Source organism: Hermetia illucens, chromosome 3, assembly GCF_905115235.1.
Source record: "Hermetia illucens chromosome 3, iHerIll2.2.curated.20191125, whole genome shotgun sequence".
Lineage (NCBI taxonomy): Eukaryota > Metazoa > Arthropoda > Insecta > Diptera > Stratiomyidae > Hermetia > Hermetia illucens.
Genome location: NC_051851.1, coordinates 70,270,796 through 70,290,404, shown reverse-complemented (window position 1 = coordinate 70,290,404; position 19,609 = coordinate 70,270,796). Strand labels below are relative to the sequence as shown.

Genomic DNA, 19,609 nt, shown 5'->3' with positions numbered 1-19,609 from the left:
GACTTTTTTTGAATGTAGAAAAAGAATACAATAATCCGTTTTGTTATGAGATTTTTTGTTATTGATGACGGTAGGGGTTTCAGGTAGTTTTTGAATCAATTTTGACAATAATATCGATCGCCTACATCATTTGTAAGCTCTAGGCTTATTAATTCCACTTTGGGGTTAATCTTTATCAATCGCATTTAAAGTACGTAGTCTACCAATTGCCTTCCTAGTGCTTTCGATGAACACATAGATTTTTATATTCAAATAGGTCTGTTTTGTGTTAAGAATTTGCACCGATGTTGAGATCCAAGTGCCTTTTTCTATTTAAAGACCGCACTTTAAATTATATACTATGATTTGTATCTATACTATTTTTACTAAACTTGTTCTTTTGTTATATAGATGAAACCCATACTCAAGATTGACGATTCTATACAAAACACTTGCATTATATTTCTTTTCCTATTGTAAAGTCTAGAATTAATCCACATGTGGCTCTTACGTAAAAATCCCCGTTATGCAATCCCCTCTTTCAAGATGAATCGAGAAACTGTATCAAATGAAATGGAAAGGCACATAAGAATAAAAAACACCCATCATAAACGTCACTGCGAAGACACAGTTGAAGTACACCTTTCAACTCATGCAACGTTGGATAGCTCAATAACCAAACTGTGTCAACCTCCACCATAATCATCGTTCACCTGCATGCTGTGAAGTAGAAAACATTCACTGCTTTTAATTATTTACGCTACATTCTTCATATCTAAGTCATAGAATGAGGCATAAACGTTTCTTTCCACCTTCAGATTTTCTTCAATATCACTTGTGGGTGCACTACAATTGCTTCATAACCATGTTTCCATGTAAATGGTGTCTTCGTTTTCATTCACTCTGTATATGTTTGCTTGTTTTTAAACCATTGATTTTAGAATAAGAAATATCTGTTCAAGAAAAAATCTATTTTACGGTCATGGTCCAATCCAGTACAAACTTCGATGGAAAAAAATCACCAAGTGATTTTGCAGTCATCGACACTAAGCGCTACTTGCAGAGAAATTGTTGCTCTTCATATTATGCTTTGTTTTGAGGTGAAAAAATGATCTTTAACTCGAAAGCTAATAAGCGAATAAGTGGGTAATGAGGAGACAGTAAAAATAACCATTCCATTCTTTTGTGTATCGAATTGCAATACGGATTATGTTCTATTGGATAACTTTAAGGGAGCACTCTCATTTGCAGTGATTTTTTAATTTTGTTCGCGGTTATATCAGAAATGTGAGTTCAAAAATTTTAAAATTGATAACCTAATATGTTGTGAATTGTTTTTTTTACAAATGGACTCATTATATTGGTGCACTGCAGGTGACGGCGAAAGACGATTGTTTTTTGTTTATAGTTAAATTGATTACAACAAGAGATTACGTCTAATTTTGGAAAGTTTGTAAGTTTTCATGAATTTAGACTTTGAAGTGTTTCATGTTTAAAATGTTAACTGAAAAGTTACCGTAGTAGCAATGACTTGCAAGACAACGAGACCTAATCGAATTCGATATTCCTCCTAACCAATTACTGCTAACGACAATTAATAGTAGTAGCACGTAACCCAGCGGAACTAGAATAACTAAAAGATTCATAAAAACGAAAATGGATAATAAAAATTGAAAATCTTAGGCCAAACACAATGAAATATTGAATAGATAAAGAGAATTCATTTACTGACCTTTTCTTCTATCTGCCTACTTGCTAGATTTAAGAAAATTAAATGTATATGTGTGTGTGTATATTTCCCTATTACATGATTGAATATAAGTAAATGCAAGTGATGAAACAATTTATAATTCAATTTGTTACGAGAAGAGGAAACGAAACATATTTAAAAAAAACTAATTTAGAGAAAATGCTAATCCAAATGTTCCTATCGAGCCAAATCAATACAAAAAACAATTTACCCACTTTCTGATGTTCACTTTACATCTTATTTGGAAAACATTAATTAATAATGTTATCGTGAAACAACGATATATTTTACAATTGGTACTGTGGCACTTTTTCATATGATTCCGTTTGTGTCATACACTACCTCTGTTGCATCTTTCCCTATTATATCCAGCGCAGTCCTGCTACATATTCACCTATCCTTTTGGATATCTGACAAATTCTCTATAAATTGAGGGAGCTGGAGGCAATCATCTCCACATGATATGCCCTTTCAACACAATATTCATTCATGATTTGCGGAGTGTAAGTTGTTTTTCTCCCCGTGAACTGCAACTCCCATCCTCAGTAGCTTGCACAGTTCAGGGACGTTGTCCCTGAACCTCTGAACACATACACAAATGTTCTTTCAATTTCCTTCAGGTTTTTAGGGTTTTGTTTGCAAAACAAAACCTTATTAAAAGCGGTTCAATGTCTGTCTGTCCGTCTGTCTGTCTGTCACAAGCACTTTTCTCAGAAACGGCTATAACGATTGACACGAAATTTGGTGAGAAGGTGGGAGCTGTGGACCCCCAGACATGCAGTGAGTGATATCCTTCTAGGTTGAATTTTTTTTCACCGAATGTAGTCATATGGTATCAAATGAAAGGTCTCGATTAATACTTTTCGAAGCCGGTCTTCGTTTTGAGTTTTGTTAGAAAGGTGGGGAGTGGGAGAGCTGGAAAGTGATGATTTGTTTAACGGACCCATTCTCAAAAACTACCCAACCGAAAAATCTGAAAAAATTCATGAAGCTGCCTCTATATGGTGCCCAGGCCTCAAAATATTCTCCATATCGATGTCTATTCAAATTAAGTTAATAATAGTATATTACCATATTTTTGGTGAAATTGAGTAAAACCCCCTTAAGTTTATCCCAGAGTTATAAAAGTTGGTAGTAGTATAAAATATAATATGCTGCATATTATCCCCAAGTTTGATCAAAATCATACTATTACTAACAAAGTTACAGTAGCTCAAAGTTGACTCTCCCCTGTAAATTTACTGCAACTAAATATCAATATCACATTGAAGGGGGTAGTCAAACATGCTAAATGCAAATACTTAACGGGTTACGTACAAATGAAATAGTTCTATACTTAAATATACTCACAGAAGAAGCAAACAAAGCCTTTCATACCTGAAGCGCCCAGCTTCCGGTTTCCCGACTTGTTTATTCCTCTATCGATTTTTGTTCAATTTTCAATCAATGTTCGATATCAATGGCTGCTGCCTATAATATGTAAAGCATCACTGACTTTTTGCAATGACGATTGACCTAACTAATCTAATCTAGATGTCACGTTTCCCTGATATGTGGTCAAAAAATCAATCCTTTATGAAAGCAATATAAAGATCTTGTTGTAAAGGCTAAATCACAAAAGAAATCTTGCTTGTCGTTGATTAAGCGTTTATAAAGTATGTAAAATGTTGGAATTGTTCAATGTTAGAGACTCTTCAAAATAATTTTCTATGTCCAGCTTCATCTCACTTTCGTCCAAAAATCTTTATTCCCTTAACTGCTTTTTAAGGTTTTGTATAAAACAAATTAACTCCATCCTAAGCCATACAGATAAGAAGTTTTTTTTTACACAAAATCTTAAAAATGGAATGGAAAAAGTCACTGGAAGTCAGGTGTATTATGAACGACCGCATGGTCTTACAAAAGCACCACTCTAAACGACAACTTGCCACGTCTTTCCTGTACGGCTGCTCATGCACTTATAGTTTTAAATCTAGAGTCACCAAAAATTCTTTAATTATCAACATCATCATCAACGGCGCAACAACCGGTATCCGATCTTGGCCTGCCTTAATAAGGAACTCCAGACATCCCGGTTTTCCGCTGGGTATATCCCCATATCCCTAAAAGCTGCCTGGCGTTCTGATTTACGCCATCGCTTCATCTCAGGCAGGGTCTGCCTCGTCTTCTTTTCCTACCATAGATATTGCCCTTATAGACTTTCCAGACTGGATCATCCTCATTCATACGGATTAAGTGACCCGCCCACCGTAACCTATTCAGCCGGAGCTTTTGCACAACCTGACGGTCATGGTATCGCTTATAGATTTCGTTGTTATGTAGGTTCCGGGGGCCAACAATTCTTCGGAGGATTCTTCTTTCGAAGACGGCTAAGAGTTCGCAATTTTTCCTGCTAAGAACCCAAGTTTCTGAGGAATACTTGAGGACTGGTAAGATCATTGTCTTGTACAGTAAGAGTTTTGACCCTATGGTGAGACGTTTCGAGCGGAACAGCTTTTGTAACCTGAAATAGGCTCTGTTGGCTGCCAACAACCGTGCGCGGAGTTCATCGTCATAGCTGTTATCGGTTGTGATTTTCGACCCTAGATAGGAGAAATTATCAACGGTCTTAAAGTTGTAGTCTCCTATCTTTAATCTTCCTGTTTGACCAGTGCGGTTTGATGTTGTTGGTTGGTCTTGCCTTCATTGTCAGCATAGGCTAGTAGTTGGGTGGAATTAAAGAGGATCGTACCCCTTGCATTTACCTCATCATCACGGATCACTTTCTCGAGGGCCAGGTTAAAGAGGACGCATGGTAGGGCATCCCGTTGTCATAGACCGTTGTTGATGTCGAATGGTCTTGAGAGTGATCCTGCTGCTTTTATCTGGCCCCGCACATTGTTCAGGGTCAGCCTAGTCAGTTTTACCAATTTCGTCGGGATACCGAATTCTCTCATGGCCGTGTACAGTGTTACCCTAGCTATACTATCATAGGCGGCTTTAAAGTCGATGAAAAGATGAGGCAACTGATGTCCATATCCCAACAGTTTTTCCATCGCTTAGCGCAGAAAGAAAATCTGATCTGTTGTTGATTTGTCTGGAGTGAAACCTCTTTGGAATCGGCCAATGATGTTCTAGGCGTATGGGGGTATCCGGCCTAGCAAGATAGCGGAGAATATCTTATAGATAGTACTCAGCAACGTGATACCTCTATAATTGCTGCACTATGTGATATCTCCCTTTTTATGTATGATACAAATAATGCCTCTTTGCCAGTCGTCAGGCATTGATTCGCTATCCCACACAAGTTGATGAACCACTTGGTGTAATTGGTCGCCTTCATATTTAACTAATCCGGCTGTAATTCCATCGTCTCCTGGCGACTTATAATTTTTAAGCCGATGAATTGCGCGAACTGTTTCTTCTATACTCGGCGATGGTAGTATTTGTCCGTCGTCTTCAGTTGGCGGGACTTCCAACTCGCCGATGTTCTGATTGTTCAGTAGTTCATCAAAGTACTCAACCCATCGCTCCAATATGCCCATTCTGTCGGAAATCAGATTTCCCTTTTTGCCTCGGCACGATGAACACCGAGGTGTATAAGGCTTCATCCTGCTGACTTGTTGGTAAAACTTCCGTGCCTGGTGCGGTTGCTCCCTATACTTTTCGTGTTCACAGGCCTGTTGGTTCTCCCAGGCTTCTTTTCTCCGTCTGTGAAGTCATTTCTCCGCTAGACGGAGTTCGTGATAAGTCTCCGTGCATGCCCGCGTCTTTTGAGAATGCAACATTACTATGTATGCAGCATTTTTCCGTTCCGTTGCTAGCTTACATTCATCGTCAAATCAGCCGTTCTTTTTGCGGCTGGGGCCAAGTATTGTTTGTGACCGTATTTATAACTTTCTTCAGGTGATTGTGAAGATCATTTGTCGATGCTTTATCTCTAGGGTCTGTTGTGGTTATTGCGGCATCCATTTCCCTCTCATAGGTGTTGTGGAGGTCTGTGCTGTGGATGGGTTCAGTGTTAACTCTCACCTGATGGTGTTGTTATTCGAGCTCGGAGCACCATGCCACCGAGATAGTGATCCGCGTCTATATTGACCCCCCTATATGTTCTGACATTCATCAAGGCTGAGAGGTGGCGGCGTTCGATCAACCCGTGGTCAATTTGGTTGAAAGTGGTCCCGCCTGGAGAGGCTGCGTTTGTTTGTGGACCGCTTGACGCGCAAACCAGGTACTTCCAACAACGATTTCGTGTGACACTGCTAATTGAATAATCCGCAGTCCGTTATCATTTGTATTTTGATGTAAGCTATGGGAGCCAACGTATCGCCTGAATACGGGCTCTGTCCCTACTTGGCTGTTAAAATCCCCCAAGTATGATTTTGATATCATATCTGGGACATATATACATTTTTCACTATGCCGATTTTTGCAAAAGTGGCGTAGTTTTTAAGCAACTATACAATGTATCGTAAAAAATCATATATACTTCCATTCAGAATGTAATTGTAAATATACAATTAAAATTTCAAGTCAATTGGCCAAGATTTGTTTTAGTTATGTTTTCGACAAACTTGACGAATGTATTTTCGATAAAAAGGAGTTTCAACTTTTCATTAGATTAGGAAAGGCTGCGCCAAAATTAAAAATAGAAGTATTCAAATATTTTCCTCCCCTCAATCCTTTGAGTATGTCATTCTTAAAGTATTTTTTTTCAGCAAAAGAAACAAAAGATTCACCTTTCGAAATTTCTACGCCATCAAATTTCCCATCAATAAGAGTAACGGTTCCTGAGAAAATGGGTGTAACAGACAGTGAAGTGATATAAATAAGGTTTTGTTTTCCACAAAACCTTGAAAAGTGCACGCTACTGTAATCAGCGTTTACACTATAAATATCGTGAACGCGTATTCTTGGTTGTGATTTTTCCAATATCTTATTCATTCTTTACACAATAAAAGAAAGTAATCGTCTGTATATTTTTCTTTTACCGTTCAATTGTGATAAATTGGTCAGACAAAACATTTGGTTTGCGATCGGTTTTGGTAACTTGCTTACATTGTGATGGATATTCCGCTATTGTTTTACTTTTCCAGATGTATCTTTGAGGTGACTCAAAATTTTGATTAAATATTCCAAACTTCGTCGGCTTGATTCACACTCCTAGTAATGGTCATTATATATATATTATTATATTATATATAAGCTCTTGTACGTGATTTAAAAAAAATGAAGTGATTGGTATGAAAATAGTTCCTCCAATGAATAATTGAAAACACAGAATTTGTCTAAAAATTGTAAAATACAAAATAATGGTTAGCTAACATTAGAATCAAACTATGGAAAGAATCCTGCAGTATTGCCAAAAAATTGTCTTGAGAAAAATGCTACTTAACAGCAAAATAAGCATGAAATAAGAGCGATATTAGTAGATTCGGCTATAAAAACCCACAAAGCTTTCGCAGAGACTGTATCATATTATTTACTATTAAACGATTCGGTAGCCTAGTTGAAAATTTCGTGTGAAAGTGAAAAATAATTACAGCTACAGATTTCTATGGAAATTACTGCTGCCATTCACCAAATAGTCATATTAAACTATCGAATCAATGAGCAGGTAAATAGATTTCAGTCGAATGAAAACAAAATAAAAAGATGTCGAGCCAGATGAAGGCAAATGAATTTGGCGATAGATGGGCGAAAACTTTAAATATAGTATATTCTGAAATGGTTAACATGTAATCTATTCTTGGTAAAGTAAGCCATCATTCTGGGTTTCATCTACCAACTCACCAACTACATAAATAAAACAAGTCGGGAAACGGGAAGCTTGACGCTTCAGGTATAAAAGGTTTTGTGTTTTCTATGTGAGGAGCATAACGTAGTTCTCCATTGGCTTATAGCATTGACCCGAGATATTGAAATCGCTCAATTCTGGGCAGGTTACTGCCATTGCCACAACTGATTTAAATATCTTGAAGGGCAGGTTACTGCCATTGCTAGAACTCAGCATTTTAAATATCTCGAGTCATTGCTGTCAATGGAGAACTGCGTAATGAAATTGTTTCACGCATTAATGCAACCTGGATGAAGTGGCATTCCCCAACTGGTGTTCTTTATGATCGACGTAACAGCGCACGTCCCAAATCTAAAATTTACTGCAATGTCGTCCGTCTGCCGCTCTCTATAGTTCTGAGTGTTGGCCGATTATAAAGGACAATGAACGGGACTTGCGATAATGGGGACGAAAATGTTGCATTGCACTGGTGGCGTGACACGTTTTGATTACGTCTGAAATGAAAATATCCGCGATCGATATGGATTTGCAGAGATCGTGGAAAAACTGCAAGAGAGGCGTTTTCGATGATGTGGTCACGTAATTCACGCTAAGGAGAATTCAAGAACCAGTATTGGTCAGAATATCGAAGTCAATGGTAAGCAACCAAAAAGCCGGCCGAAACAATGGTGGCTTGATACGCTGGATGGGAATTTAAAGGTCTCGAGATTACATCCTGATCAGGCATTTGATACAATAAAATGACGAAACCAATCACAACGAGCCGACCCCGCTTCTGAACTAAAGGCACTGAAGTGCACGACAGCTCCGTATAATATAGCTAAAAATTCCATCGCCCTCTTTTTTCTAGAAAGCGATTTAAATAAATCATTTGATGGAAAGCACAGTATTGATAATAGTCAACCTCATAAGATTCACACCTTGAGTTTAATATTATTAGCAAATGCCAACAATTTAACCAACATCAAATATAAAAAATGCGTGTGACAGACAGACATTGAATCGATTTTAATAAGGTTTTGTTTTACACAAAACCTTAAAAAGGGCTAGGGAGAATTAGATTCTTCTTGAATGGAGTTTTAAGATTTCACTCGAATTTCAATTATTCTCGTTAATTATGACGTCAGCATCTTATTTGCATGGCTTAGGATACTGTTAATTAGCACGAAATTGATAAGTTTGAACTTCTATAACTTTGACAATAATAGCTGGATTTTCAAGGAACTTGGCATGTGTATGCACGAGACTGTCTATGCCGGTGCAAAATTTAGTTCACCTAGGATGAACTTAAGGGGAGTTTTCTAATCAATTTCTAAAAGTTGATAATATACTATTAGTAAATTTTTTGAGCAGATACCGGAATAGGACATCTCTTTCAGATTAGATTTCACATAAGTGTTTTACACAAAATCTTAAAAAGTGCTGCAGATAAGTAGATTCTTCATAAATGCGACTTTAATATTTCACGCGAATGTCAATTATTCCGGGTAATTATGACGTCAACATCTGATTTGCATGGCTTTGGAAGCGATAAATTCGCGCGAAATTGCTAATTTTGAACTGCTATAACTTTGGCGTTAATTGCCAGATTTCTATGAAATTTAGCGCGTATATACGAAATATTGTCCTCTATGCTGATACAAAATTCGAAAGACCTAGGATGAATTTAAGGGGGGTTTTTCGGTAAATTTCTAAAAAGTAATAATATACTATTAGTAAGTTTATCTGAGCAGATATCGGAATGGAACATATTTTGAGGCCTAGATTTCATCTAGGCGCACCACTCCGATTTTTTCCGGATTTTTAGGTTGGGCAGTTTCCGAAAATGAGTCCTGTCTCACTTCAAGTGCGTACATTTTGACTCATTACTCACGCACTTTGCAATTTATGCCAAAACTAATGTCAGTTTCGGAAAGTACAAATCGAGACCTTTCATTTGATACCCTATACAACTATATCCGGTGAAAAAAATTTGCATGTATGGGGAGCCCCCCTTTAAACTCCACCTAAATGTATGCCACTCACTGTATGCGTGGGATTTCATAGTTCCCATCTGTCCACCAAATTTTGTTCGGATCGGTTTAGCCGTTTTGGAGAAAAATGCGTGTGACAGACAGACATTGAATCGATTTTAATAAGGTTTTGTTTTACACAAAACCTTAAAAATGTAAAAGTAGTAGATTCAAAATTCTCCCGAAGTAAAACCTAGGCTGGCTGCCTGAAAACATAATCTGAAGTCTGGAAAAATATCAAAGAAGATTTGTACTTAAGCCTCTTAAGAATATATAATAGCCCTTTAATGTTCAAGAGGTTTTTAATTGCCATTTTCCTCTAAATTATGCATAGATACATAAAGTGACAAATCGCCAGCATGAAGCTTAACTGGACTCTGAATTTTAAGCTTTGTCAAAAACGTTGAAACGGCAATATATTAGATATCTATTTATCTATATTATAGCCGTTGAAACCATAGGGGCATAGCTCGTCAAACACGTCCACGTTGATGACCACGTAACATTTACATTGGAGGGTATAACGAATTCCACCATATGGCATACCCAGCCATGGAATTTTCGCTCTTTCTTAGAGTATATGACTCACACTCCCGTAGCTCCCAAGCACTCAGATCTTTGTTAGGCCCATTGTACTATCCCCTCAATGGCTTCTCGTCTACGACGTTTGCAAGCTTTCGCGAATCTGAGAACATTCTCCAGAGACAGAGAATGCGCAGACTCTTCGTTGAAGAAAACCTTACCGATGTTTGAATTAGGAGGTAGTTTGTTAGCCGAAGCTTTAAAATGAAAGATTGCCTTGGAAAATACTGTTCTTTTTTATTGGGTAAAAGGATCTAATCTATGCAAATACGTATTTCGGGGACCAACTGTCCCCTTCTTCAGTGTTTTATCTTCTGAAAAATTTGCTTTACAATTTGGGTTTTTATAGCTATTCCCGTGATTATAATATCTTGATCAAACTTCTATTCCTCTCCTAGTCCTTCCTAAAAATTCCACTAAGGTGAAAAATTGTTGCCCATGTCCGTGTTTGGCCTTTTTGCGGGGGGAATTTTCGAGATGTGGAGGCTCTCGTAGGAGTCTAGTTTTCTAACGTCGTTCACTTCCTTCAAAATATTGGCGTTGTCCAACGACAAATGGTGTCCCGGATCTATTATATGTCTGGCAACCGTGGACCTTATGTGTGGGTTATTCTTATTTTTAGCGGATTCAGCCTCCTTTAAGTGTTATAACACCCTGGTGTGGACTGACGTGAAACTTACCTTCTAATTTTTTGCGTACTAAGTCGTCGTATGCTCCCTTGTCCATAATGGCCACTGCGTTTCCTTTGTCTGGTCTGGTAAGTAGAAAACGGGTTTCTCCAGTGTAGATTCCCGAATGATTTTATGGCAACTTTTCGATAGTTTAGTACCTTGGAGGGGTATATTTATTTTAAGGGAGAAATTTCAAAGTTAGTATTTTTTTTAACATTATCTTAATTTTTATCGACTTCGGGCACTATTTTCCACTTTATATAGTTGAGGTAGAGCTCGTCAAAATCAAAATTAAGGTGAACTCATCGCGTGCTATGGTCGCTCTAGTGGTGTAAACAGTAAAGTTGTAGCCATATTGCAGCATCCAGATTGGATTGAGTTTGGGACCAGGTTTCCGGATATCTATGGGAAAAGAAATTAACTTGCAGAGTTTCGGGTGGAAATGTATTATACTAGTTAGTTTATGGTCGTTAGATAGATAGATCATTGCTTTGACAGCCCGCTAAATTGAAAGTTGAAAGATATACCTAAGATAGCAGGATACGGTGTGAATTGGGCACATGGGCACATTAATGAAATAGTGGTTAAGTAATATCGACAGGAAAAAAAGATAAAAGGAGTGTATTAGTTAGTTTATGGATGGGATTTCGTCAAGTCCCGTTGCACCGCGTAAGGGGATATGCTTGAAGCGGTTGACCGTGAACTTTAATGCACGTTTCCACTCATAATAATATATTGAATTATTACTTTATATTATGTTTTCTTCCCCTCAACTGCAACGATTATTCGGCAAAAAGAAGTAGGTTTGGCATTTACAAGTTATTTAAAACGGAATATGTGTTCAGAAAATGCAAGCTAACATTTCTGGGAAACTACTCATTGATTTTTAATGTTATAATTCAGAACATCCCAGTCTGGCTGATTGCTTAGATACGAATTGATAAGCATTGGAGGGAAGTAATTGTTAGATCGAGTTCGAATTCAACTCCTGTTCTTCTCGTATTTTATGGGTTAGAGGATAGGGGACATACGGTTGTGGAATTTAGCTTGTGCTCCGATACGAGTTCATCGCACACTTTGTGATTAGCTTCAATGTATTGATGAACTGTGTAGTCCACAAACTCGTTCGATGAACGTTGGTTCCGTGAAAGGTAAATCTTAGTCTGACGTTAAAAGATTCATTATTGGGCCGCCAGTTATTCCCGAAAGAAGGTGACGATAACAGTGGTACACGTATGGCTAGATCTAGAAATTAGATGTCATGGGTGATGGCATTGAAGGTGATTACTTATGCCAGGAACGATTTCGAGGAATGGGAAGAGGACGGGATTCTAGGAAATCATTAACGTATGAGTGCCTGTTCCTTACGTTGAAGGTTTGTAAAGTAAAGAGAGTAATTAGAATTATTTCGTGCAGCATCATAATTGGATAGCTAATTGTGGAGCTGGTAGCCATTAGTATGCGCCGAATCAAGACGTGCGTCTGCTATTTAGGCCGATCCCAATTATCGGAAACCACGATTTAATAGCTGAACTTAATCGAAATGTTGATTAGGGCAATAGACGGATTGCCTTAACTAACTTTCCTATATTTACAAACTGTACTGGATTGCTAATAAGTAATAATTCTTTGTTTACTCAGATTATATACAGACTTTTCACCCGACTATTACATACATTATTTAACTCAATATCTACACATATAGCATTATAGTTGACTTTGACGTAATCTATATCTACTCGAGTAGTCTTTGTTAAAAATTCAAAAAGATGTTTATACGTTTATATCTTTCTGATCTCTGTACAGATACAAATTTTTGTTGCTAAATATTGACTTTGTGTAACATGCATCTCAATAATCGCAAATTATTTAAAACTTCAAACTCCTCAAATTGCTCCACACAGTAATATATCCCCTTAAATAGCAGATCTTGTTCTGGCGTCTAGTTGTAATTTATTAATAAAACTGTGTTCGGTGTAGGTGTAAAATGAGTAGCCTCACACACTGCATATGGCATTCTTGATAACCTAAAACGGAAATTAATTTTTCCCTTTTCCAGTAATATCTTGTGTCATCTGTTCGGACAAATAATCGTAGATATATGGTTTTCAAATTGATGCGCGTATGCGGAAATTAACTGTGACTAGTTCTCTTCAAAAGTCAATTAAGTGGTTGATAAAATTTCAAATAGTTGAGAGCCTGTCCGACGTCTGGTGAACCGGCAATTTTAGATTAATTTAACAATTTATGCAGTCTAGTTTTTTATGATTAGTCAGCAATTAATGATAGGCAGAGAAGGCAATCTTGAGGCCACTTAATGTAACCAGATGTATCTTTTATGTGGAATACAATGAACTATTTCGTTTGAGAAGAACGTTATTGCGATAAGTGTAGCAAAAGGCGAATTTCAATAAAGATAATTTTCAAAGACTTAAAAGAAATTGCAAAACTAAATAATTTCAATGGCTTTTGACTTTATATTATAATACTTTTGGTTCACTTTCGCCACATTTCAGGTGACTATTGCGATAGATCGTATCAGTTATTTGGAAAAATGGATTGACCAATTCTGGAAAATTGGTGCAAATTGGTCAGGTTATCTGAGTTATATTAATTGGTTTGAATATCACATGAAAAAAAATTCGCTAGTGAGCTGATGGTGTTCCTCAGGCTACTTCACTGTGAATACGGATGCACAATGCCCTCTTATTGCCACAGTTCGCCAGGTCTGTTAAATATTGTTAAGTACTATTTCTGTAATTGAGATTCCCAATTATACATTTCTTTATTTCTACTTCTTCACAAATTATACATCTTGTTAGAAATAATTAACTACCATACTAATATGATACGGTACAGCTGCTTTCGAAACGTACAAACTTGAGTGGTTTGTTAAATTACCAACGCGTATGTGATACAGTTATTTACGTTGATATGTTACTCTGACTTTTTCATTAACTAACGATCGCACTAAAACAAGACTAGCTGATTAATTAGAGATTTACAATTGATCAAAATGAAACGATAAACACTGGATTGGTCCGTTATAATATTGCCTTGAGTAGTTGGAATTGTAGTTTGGTCCAATTGTGCAAAATTTTCACTAGACTGTTAATTCATTCATGATTTTATACAATGGGATTTACAATAGCACGCAAACTTTTCCAATCGAATGCCAATGGATACTGAGAGAAAGATCAATCAACCTACTCGAAATCTGAAACATGATACGTAATTATGCAAATTAATTGAGATGCATTTTAGTGGAATTTTTTCACCTCATTGTTTGATTGATATATTACACAATGTTTAATCGAGTTTGCCTTGTAAAATTTATCACGCAGGTGATGGGACTATGAATTGAAATCGAATCTATAAAAAAGCTGAAAATCTCGAACTCCTCGTCTATCTGAAAATGGAATTTACTCTTTATATACTCATGATGAGCTCTAGTGATGGAAATTTGCTAGAAAGTTTAAATTGCAAGGATGCATGTTTTAGCCTTAGCGTACATCTTCGAAAAGATGGAGAATAAGGTCCATTAGTAGAGCTTATCGTTGTTATTTGTACATGGAAGGCATTTCAGGGGATTTGTGCTTCACCAATAAATAGCAGTTAGTGCCTCCGCCTCACAATTGAAGATATATAATCCAAAGTGACTAATTGCTTGTAGAAACAAAGAGCGTGATCTCTTATCGCGTATAAAAAATGTCCTTCTGGGATTCTCCTTTGGTGCGGCTCATGCTCTGTTCATGTCGAAGTTAAACTTTCTACTCTACCTCTCCCATGGTTGTCGACAGTGTTATCGCTTACCTACCTACTCGAGAGTTAAAATATTGCTTTGATAGAAATCACCTTTATTGGTTCTTCGCATATGGAATCTCCTCTAAACGCTAAGAATAGTACAACATCATCCGGGTTTATCTGGGTGTTTTTGATTGACCGTATGAAACTTTACTAACATAAATTGATGTATTGGTATAAGGAAAGCTGGCTATTACTATACATATAAATGTGTGCAGAACAAGAGAGAAAAATATTATGTACATCTTTTGAGTAAGCTTTTTTTTTTCTGTTCTAAAGGTATTACAAGAATTCTACTGTTTGTCAACAGTAGCCAATCCAAATAGCCATTCTAAGTTCAATTTAGAGTATAACCTCAAAACAACTCTATCAAAGTGATGTGAGAATGAATCCAAAGAACAAACATAAAAAACACATACCTAAAAAACTATTTTCTTTTTATTTGCAGCGAATTTTAAAAGGTGAACCGACGCATCGACATCGAGCACGTCCAGTAAATCTCAGCAACAGAAACATTGCTTTGATATCGGTCAATCGATGACGGAATAATGATGAATTCCGCTCGACAAAAATCACAAGCATCACTGGATACATCATCTAGCGAAGACGACCTCATTGACGACATCTGTATCGATGACCAAGAATTGAACGACATAGATGTACCTTCCCGTAAGCCTCACTTTCTCGACTATGATGCAATTCCGCCACCAGAATTCGAGAACACTACTTTCGCGGGTGCACATGGCGGGCAAAGATCAAATCATAAAGGAGCAGAAGTTCCTTCATCGTCAAGACAGCTCACTTCCACTTTAGTAACCAGTCAAGAACAGTGCAGATCGTTGGGTGAAAATGTAAAAATGGATAAAAAGTATGAACGCGATGGAGAAATCAGCGACTATGAATTAGCTGCAAGTGGATTTACTAAAAAGGAGATATTCCCACAGAGGAAATTGTCGTATGATAACGAACGCAATGCTGGAGCGAGAAGGAAGAAACACTTTCTAGATGAAAATCCCATACCGCCTGACTACATGATGGAAAAAGATCAACGAGAACATAGGAGTTTAGACAGATGTTTCGACAGGCAACAGACTGAAAATGACAGTTTGCGATATGGTGGAAGAAAACATTCTCTCGATCGTGACTCTCTTCGGAGCTCTCGTAAAATGAAGGACTCGAATTCTTCACTGTTTCGTAACATTGAAACGGAACCATCCTCCCTTTCGCCAGCACACCGCAACAATTGGCCAACGGACCGACCCATAGAAACTGCAAATATTTGCTCAACATCTCAAGACAATCAACTCGCATCTAATAATAAGGTTGAATGCGTATACACTTTGCTTTCAATGCTTGGCTCTCAAGATCCCGTTGAAATGTCTAAAAAGCTCTTAGAACTCTCTCGAACTCCAGAAACGTGTGCTACACTTCGTCAGTCAGGTTGTATTCCCTTGCTTGTGCAAATGATGCACTCTGATAGCGACGCTGGTACACGAAAGCGAGCTGCTTCCGCACTACATAATATTGTACACTATCAACCAGATGATAAGACTGGTAGACGCGAAGCAAAAGTCTTACGTTTAATCGAACATATAATGGAGTATTGTGGATTCTTGAAAACATTGTTGGCAAGAATTGGAGAAACTGTGGCTGATGATCCTGACCGGCATCCATTGGCAGCCGTTTCGAGCCTAATGAAAGTAAGCTTCGATGAAGAGCATCGACACGCAATGTGTCAATTAGGCGCCTTACAAGCAATAGCAAATATTTTCCACCTTGACCATGCCGTTCACGGTCCAAAGCCCCAATTCACATGTTGCAATTCACTCAGACGATACGCTTTGATGGCTTTAACCAATTTAACATTTGGCGACGGGAACAATAAAGCTTTGCTCTGTGCTAATCGTGAATTCATGGAAGCGTTAGTTGCTCAACTCGATTCGGCTCCAGATGATCTCCTGCAAGTGACGGGAAGTGTTTTGAGGAATCTTTCATGGCGTGCAGACAACAACATGAAAGCTGTGTTGAATGAAATTGGAACTGTTACCGCTCTAACAAAGGCAGCAATGAAAAATAAGAATGAAAACACTTTAAAGTCTATATTATCTGCTTTATGGAATCTTTCAGCGCATTGTAGCACGAATAAGGCGGAGTTCTGTGCAGTGGAGGGGGCACTAGCTTTTCTTGTCGACATGTTACAGTATGAGGGCCCCAGTAAGACTTTGACTATTGTCGAGAACGCTGGTGGAATACTAAGAAATGTTTCTAGTCGAATAGCAGTTCGGGAAGATTATCGCGTAATATTGAGGCAAAGGAATTGTTTGGGAATTCTTCTGCAACAACTAAAGTCAGAAAGTTTAACTGTGGTGAGCAATGCTTGTGGCATATTATGGAATCTATCGGCACGAGTTCCTGAAGATCAAAAATTCTTATGGGATAATGGAGCTGTACCGATGCTGCGATCGCTTATCCATTCGAAACATAAAATGATTGCTGAGGGAAGTAGTGCAGCACTAAAAAACCTTCAAAATTACCGACCGACTGCTTTAAATCAAAGTACTATAGATCCGATTGCAAGATCGATGGGCTTGAAAGAGCTACCGACACTCAATGCCCGTAAACAGCGAACATTAGAACAAGAGCTTAATCAAAATTTATCGGAAACCTATGATAATATTGATGCTGTAACTCCTCCTAAAGAGAAGAAGGATTTTCTTGTTACGACGGAAGTTGGGAAACATTGGAATAATACCAGGCTGACAAAATCTGCGATGGTTTCGAAAAGTGAGAGTCGTGATTCAATAGTTTCGGCTAAATCAGATTCTGTTTATGAAAAGCTTCGACGAGGGTGTTCAGCACCACCGGACCATGGAGATCTAATCGATCAAGAGACTGAATACCCTATTGACTACAGTGCCAAGTACAATAGTGAAGTTGTGGAAAACCAAATTGAAGATACAGTAAAATGCTATGAGACTGAAGGAACACCTTATATTATTTCAAATGCTGCGTCGGTTAGTGACTTAAGAAATCCTAAAGTTGAAGAGCAAACTACAGTTCCATTGACAAAAGACATTCGACAAAAACAAGAAGTTTTAGAGACCAATGCATTTGGTTCAGGAATGTACACTCCAGAAAAACCTGTGAATTATTGCGAAGAGGGAACTCCTGGATATTTTAGTAGATATGAATCATTGAGCAGCTTGGAGGAATCCCCTCAAAATCCTACTGTATTCGCTGGCACGAAAGTTAAACCTGAAATTGTTGAAGAGGAAACTTCAACTGAAATCGGAATATGTGCTGGCGGAACCGGAAGAATTTCACCGATTTTACATCAAGCAGAACCAGAAAATCCAGTGGAATTACCACTTCCTGCTTCTCCGATTCGTGACACAATTTCTCAACCTGTAGCCGTAGTTGAACCTGTTTCTCAATCTGCACCAGCACCAATTCCAATAAACTCTGCTCAAGAGACTCCATTGATGTATAGTAGACGAAGCTCGATGGATTCATTGACAAGTGTTGAACCGAATACAGCTGACGATAAGAGCTCGGTTGTGAGTGATTTCAGGTAAGCCTATTTTGCTGAAATACTTGAGGTGTAGAATGTCACACGGCAGCCTCAATCGCATTCTGTAATTTAAAAATACTGTTAATCTAGTCATAGCGGTAATGGCTCATATGCAGTTCGAATTTTAATAAAGTTATTCATATATAGATATAATGAGCCTTTGGGCAGACTTTTAAAATTAGGATCATTTTGTGACAAGCGAAGTCTCCAAATTAGCTGACACGAATGAATATGAAAACTTCATAGTTTACTATGTTTCAGTTGGAAATGTGAAGTGTTGATGGTTTTTATTCCTTACCACTTGTCTCCAAAATGGTTGCTGGATAACTATTTTCAATTGTCCCATCGAACTTGGTGGTTATCTTCAAAATCTCTTCAATACTAAGCAAACCAGGTTAATGCATTGAAGATCAACATTTCTATTTTTTTTTCTTCAAGAATGAAGAAATCCATATTCCTTATTCCGATGACAGCGGGAACCAATCGGGGATAAAGTTTCTTCCACTTTTCTTAGCTAGGGCTAAAATCGCCTCGTTTAGACCTTCTAACTATTTATTTATTATAATTCACACTCATGGTGTATTTGCGAATTTATATATTAGAGCGGTCAACTTCTGAAGACAGTTTCAGTCAGAATGTTTCCAGGACAGAAGTTGGGCAGCGTATGGAAGGTTGTCTCTGCCCTGAACGAAATCGTCAATAGTCCATCTTCCACCTTTTGGCATCCCTCGGGGCCGAACAGAAGTGGGGTATGCTTCAGGTCATCTTGGGACTTTCCTAGAAGTTTGTCTAAGGTATTCCATTCATCAGTCATCCTGAGATAGTGGATTCTGCTGCGTGGCATAACCCATAATAAAATCGTCGTCCTTTCTCAATGTGTGTAATATTCAGTGTCACTTCCGTCTTCTGATCAATGCACCTAATGGTTGTTCATTTAATGTTTTCCCAGATGACAATATCCCAATGATACAATGAACATTCGTGTTGAAGCATCTAGATTTCAACCAATTTAGTAGCGATTGTTTATTTAAGGCCGTTAAAAATCTAACTGTGAACATTTTTGTTATTGCTGCGATTTGGGTATTTAATATAATTTGTTTTTCGAATTTTGTTTTACTAGAAGGCATCCTGCCGTTAATGACCTTACGCTTGCGCTTACGCTCTAGCAAAATTGTTTGGACAATACTTTGGCAATTGTGTACGACCCGTAATACATTTATATGATAATGTCTGTAATTTTTTGTATTAATCGTAAATTTGTAAAAAATTAAAATTCTTAAATGATTTAAAACTGTAAACTGTCAACGGCAATAACACTTCCAAACATGTTCGTCTTCCCCTTTGATCTGACTACACGATTTGGTCTCCAGCAAAAGTTTCCAGTGGTCTTTCAATTTTAATCGTCTCCAAAGATTTCCCAGGTTCACATGACAGGTTTTACAAAAGATCTTCAAGCTCAGTATT

At 37.7% G+C, this 19,609-nt stretch overlaps 1 protein-coding gene and 1 long non-coding RNA gene across 4 annotated transcripts in view; one reads left to right on the top strand and one right to left on the bottom strand.

Annotated features, from left to right (window-relative positions):
- LOC119652293 overlaps positions 1-19,609 on the top strand; it is a 68,088-nt gene that overhangs the window by 35,847 nt on the left and 12,632 nt on the right. For all 3 annotated transcript variants that reach the window (XM_038056290.1, XM_038056293.1, XM_038056291.1), the window contains exon 2: positions 15,023-18,145. In XM_038056290.1, the coding sequence (XP_037912218.1) occupies positions 15,123-18,145 (3,023 nt within the window). In that variant the 5' untranslated portion in view covers positions 15,023-15,122. The remainder of the gene's footprint in view (positions 1-15,022; positions 18,146-19,609) is intronic.
- On the bottom strand, positions 10,911-14,174 carry LOC119652294. The gene is made up of 3 exons (XR_005249527.1): positions 14,049-14,174; positions 13,647-13,987; positions 10,911-11,172 (listed from the first exon to the last, which is right to left on the bottom strand). It is a non-coding gene; the product is annotated as an uncharacterized LOC119652294 (long non-coding RNA).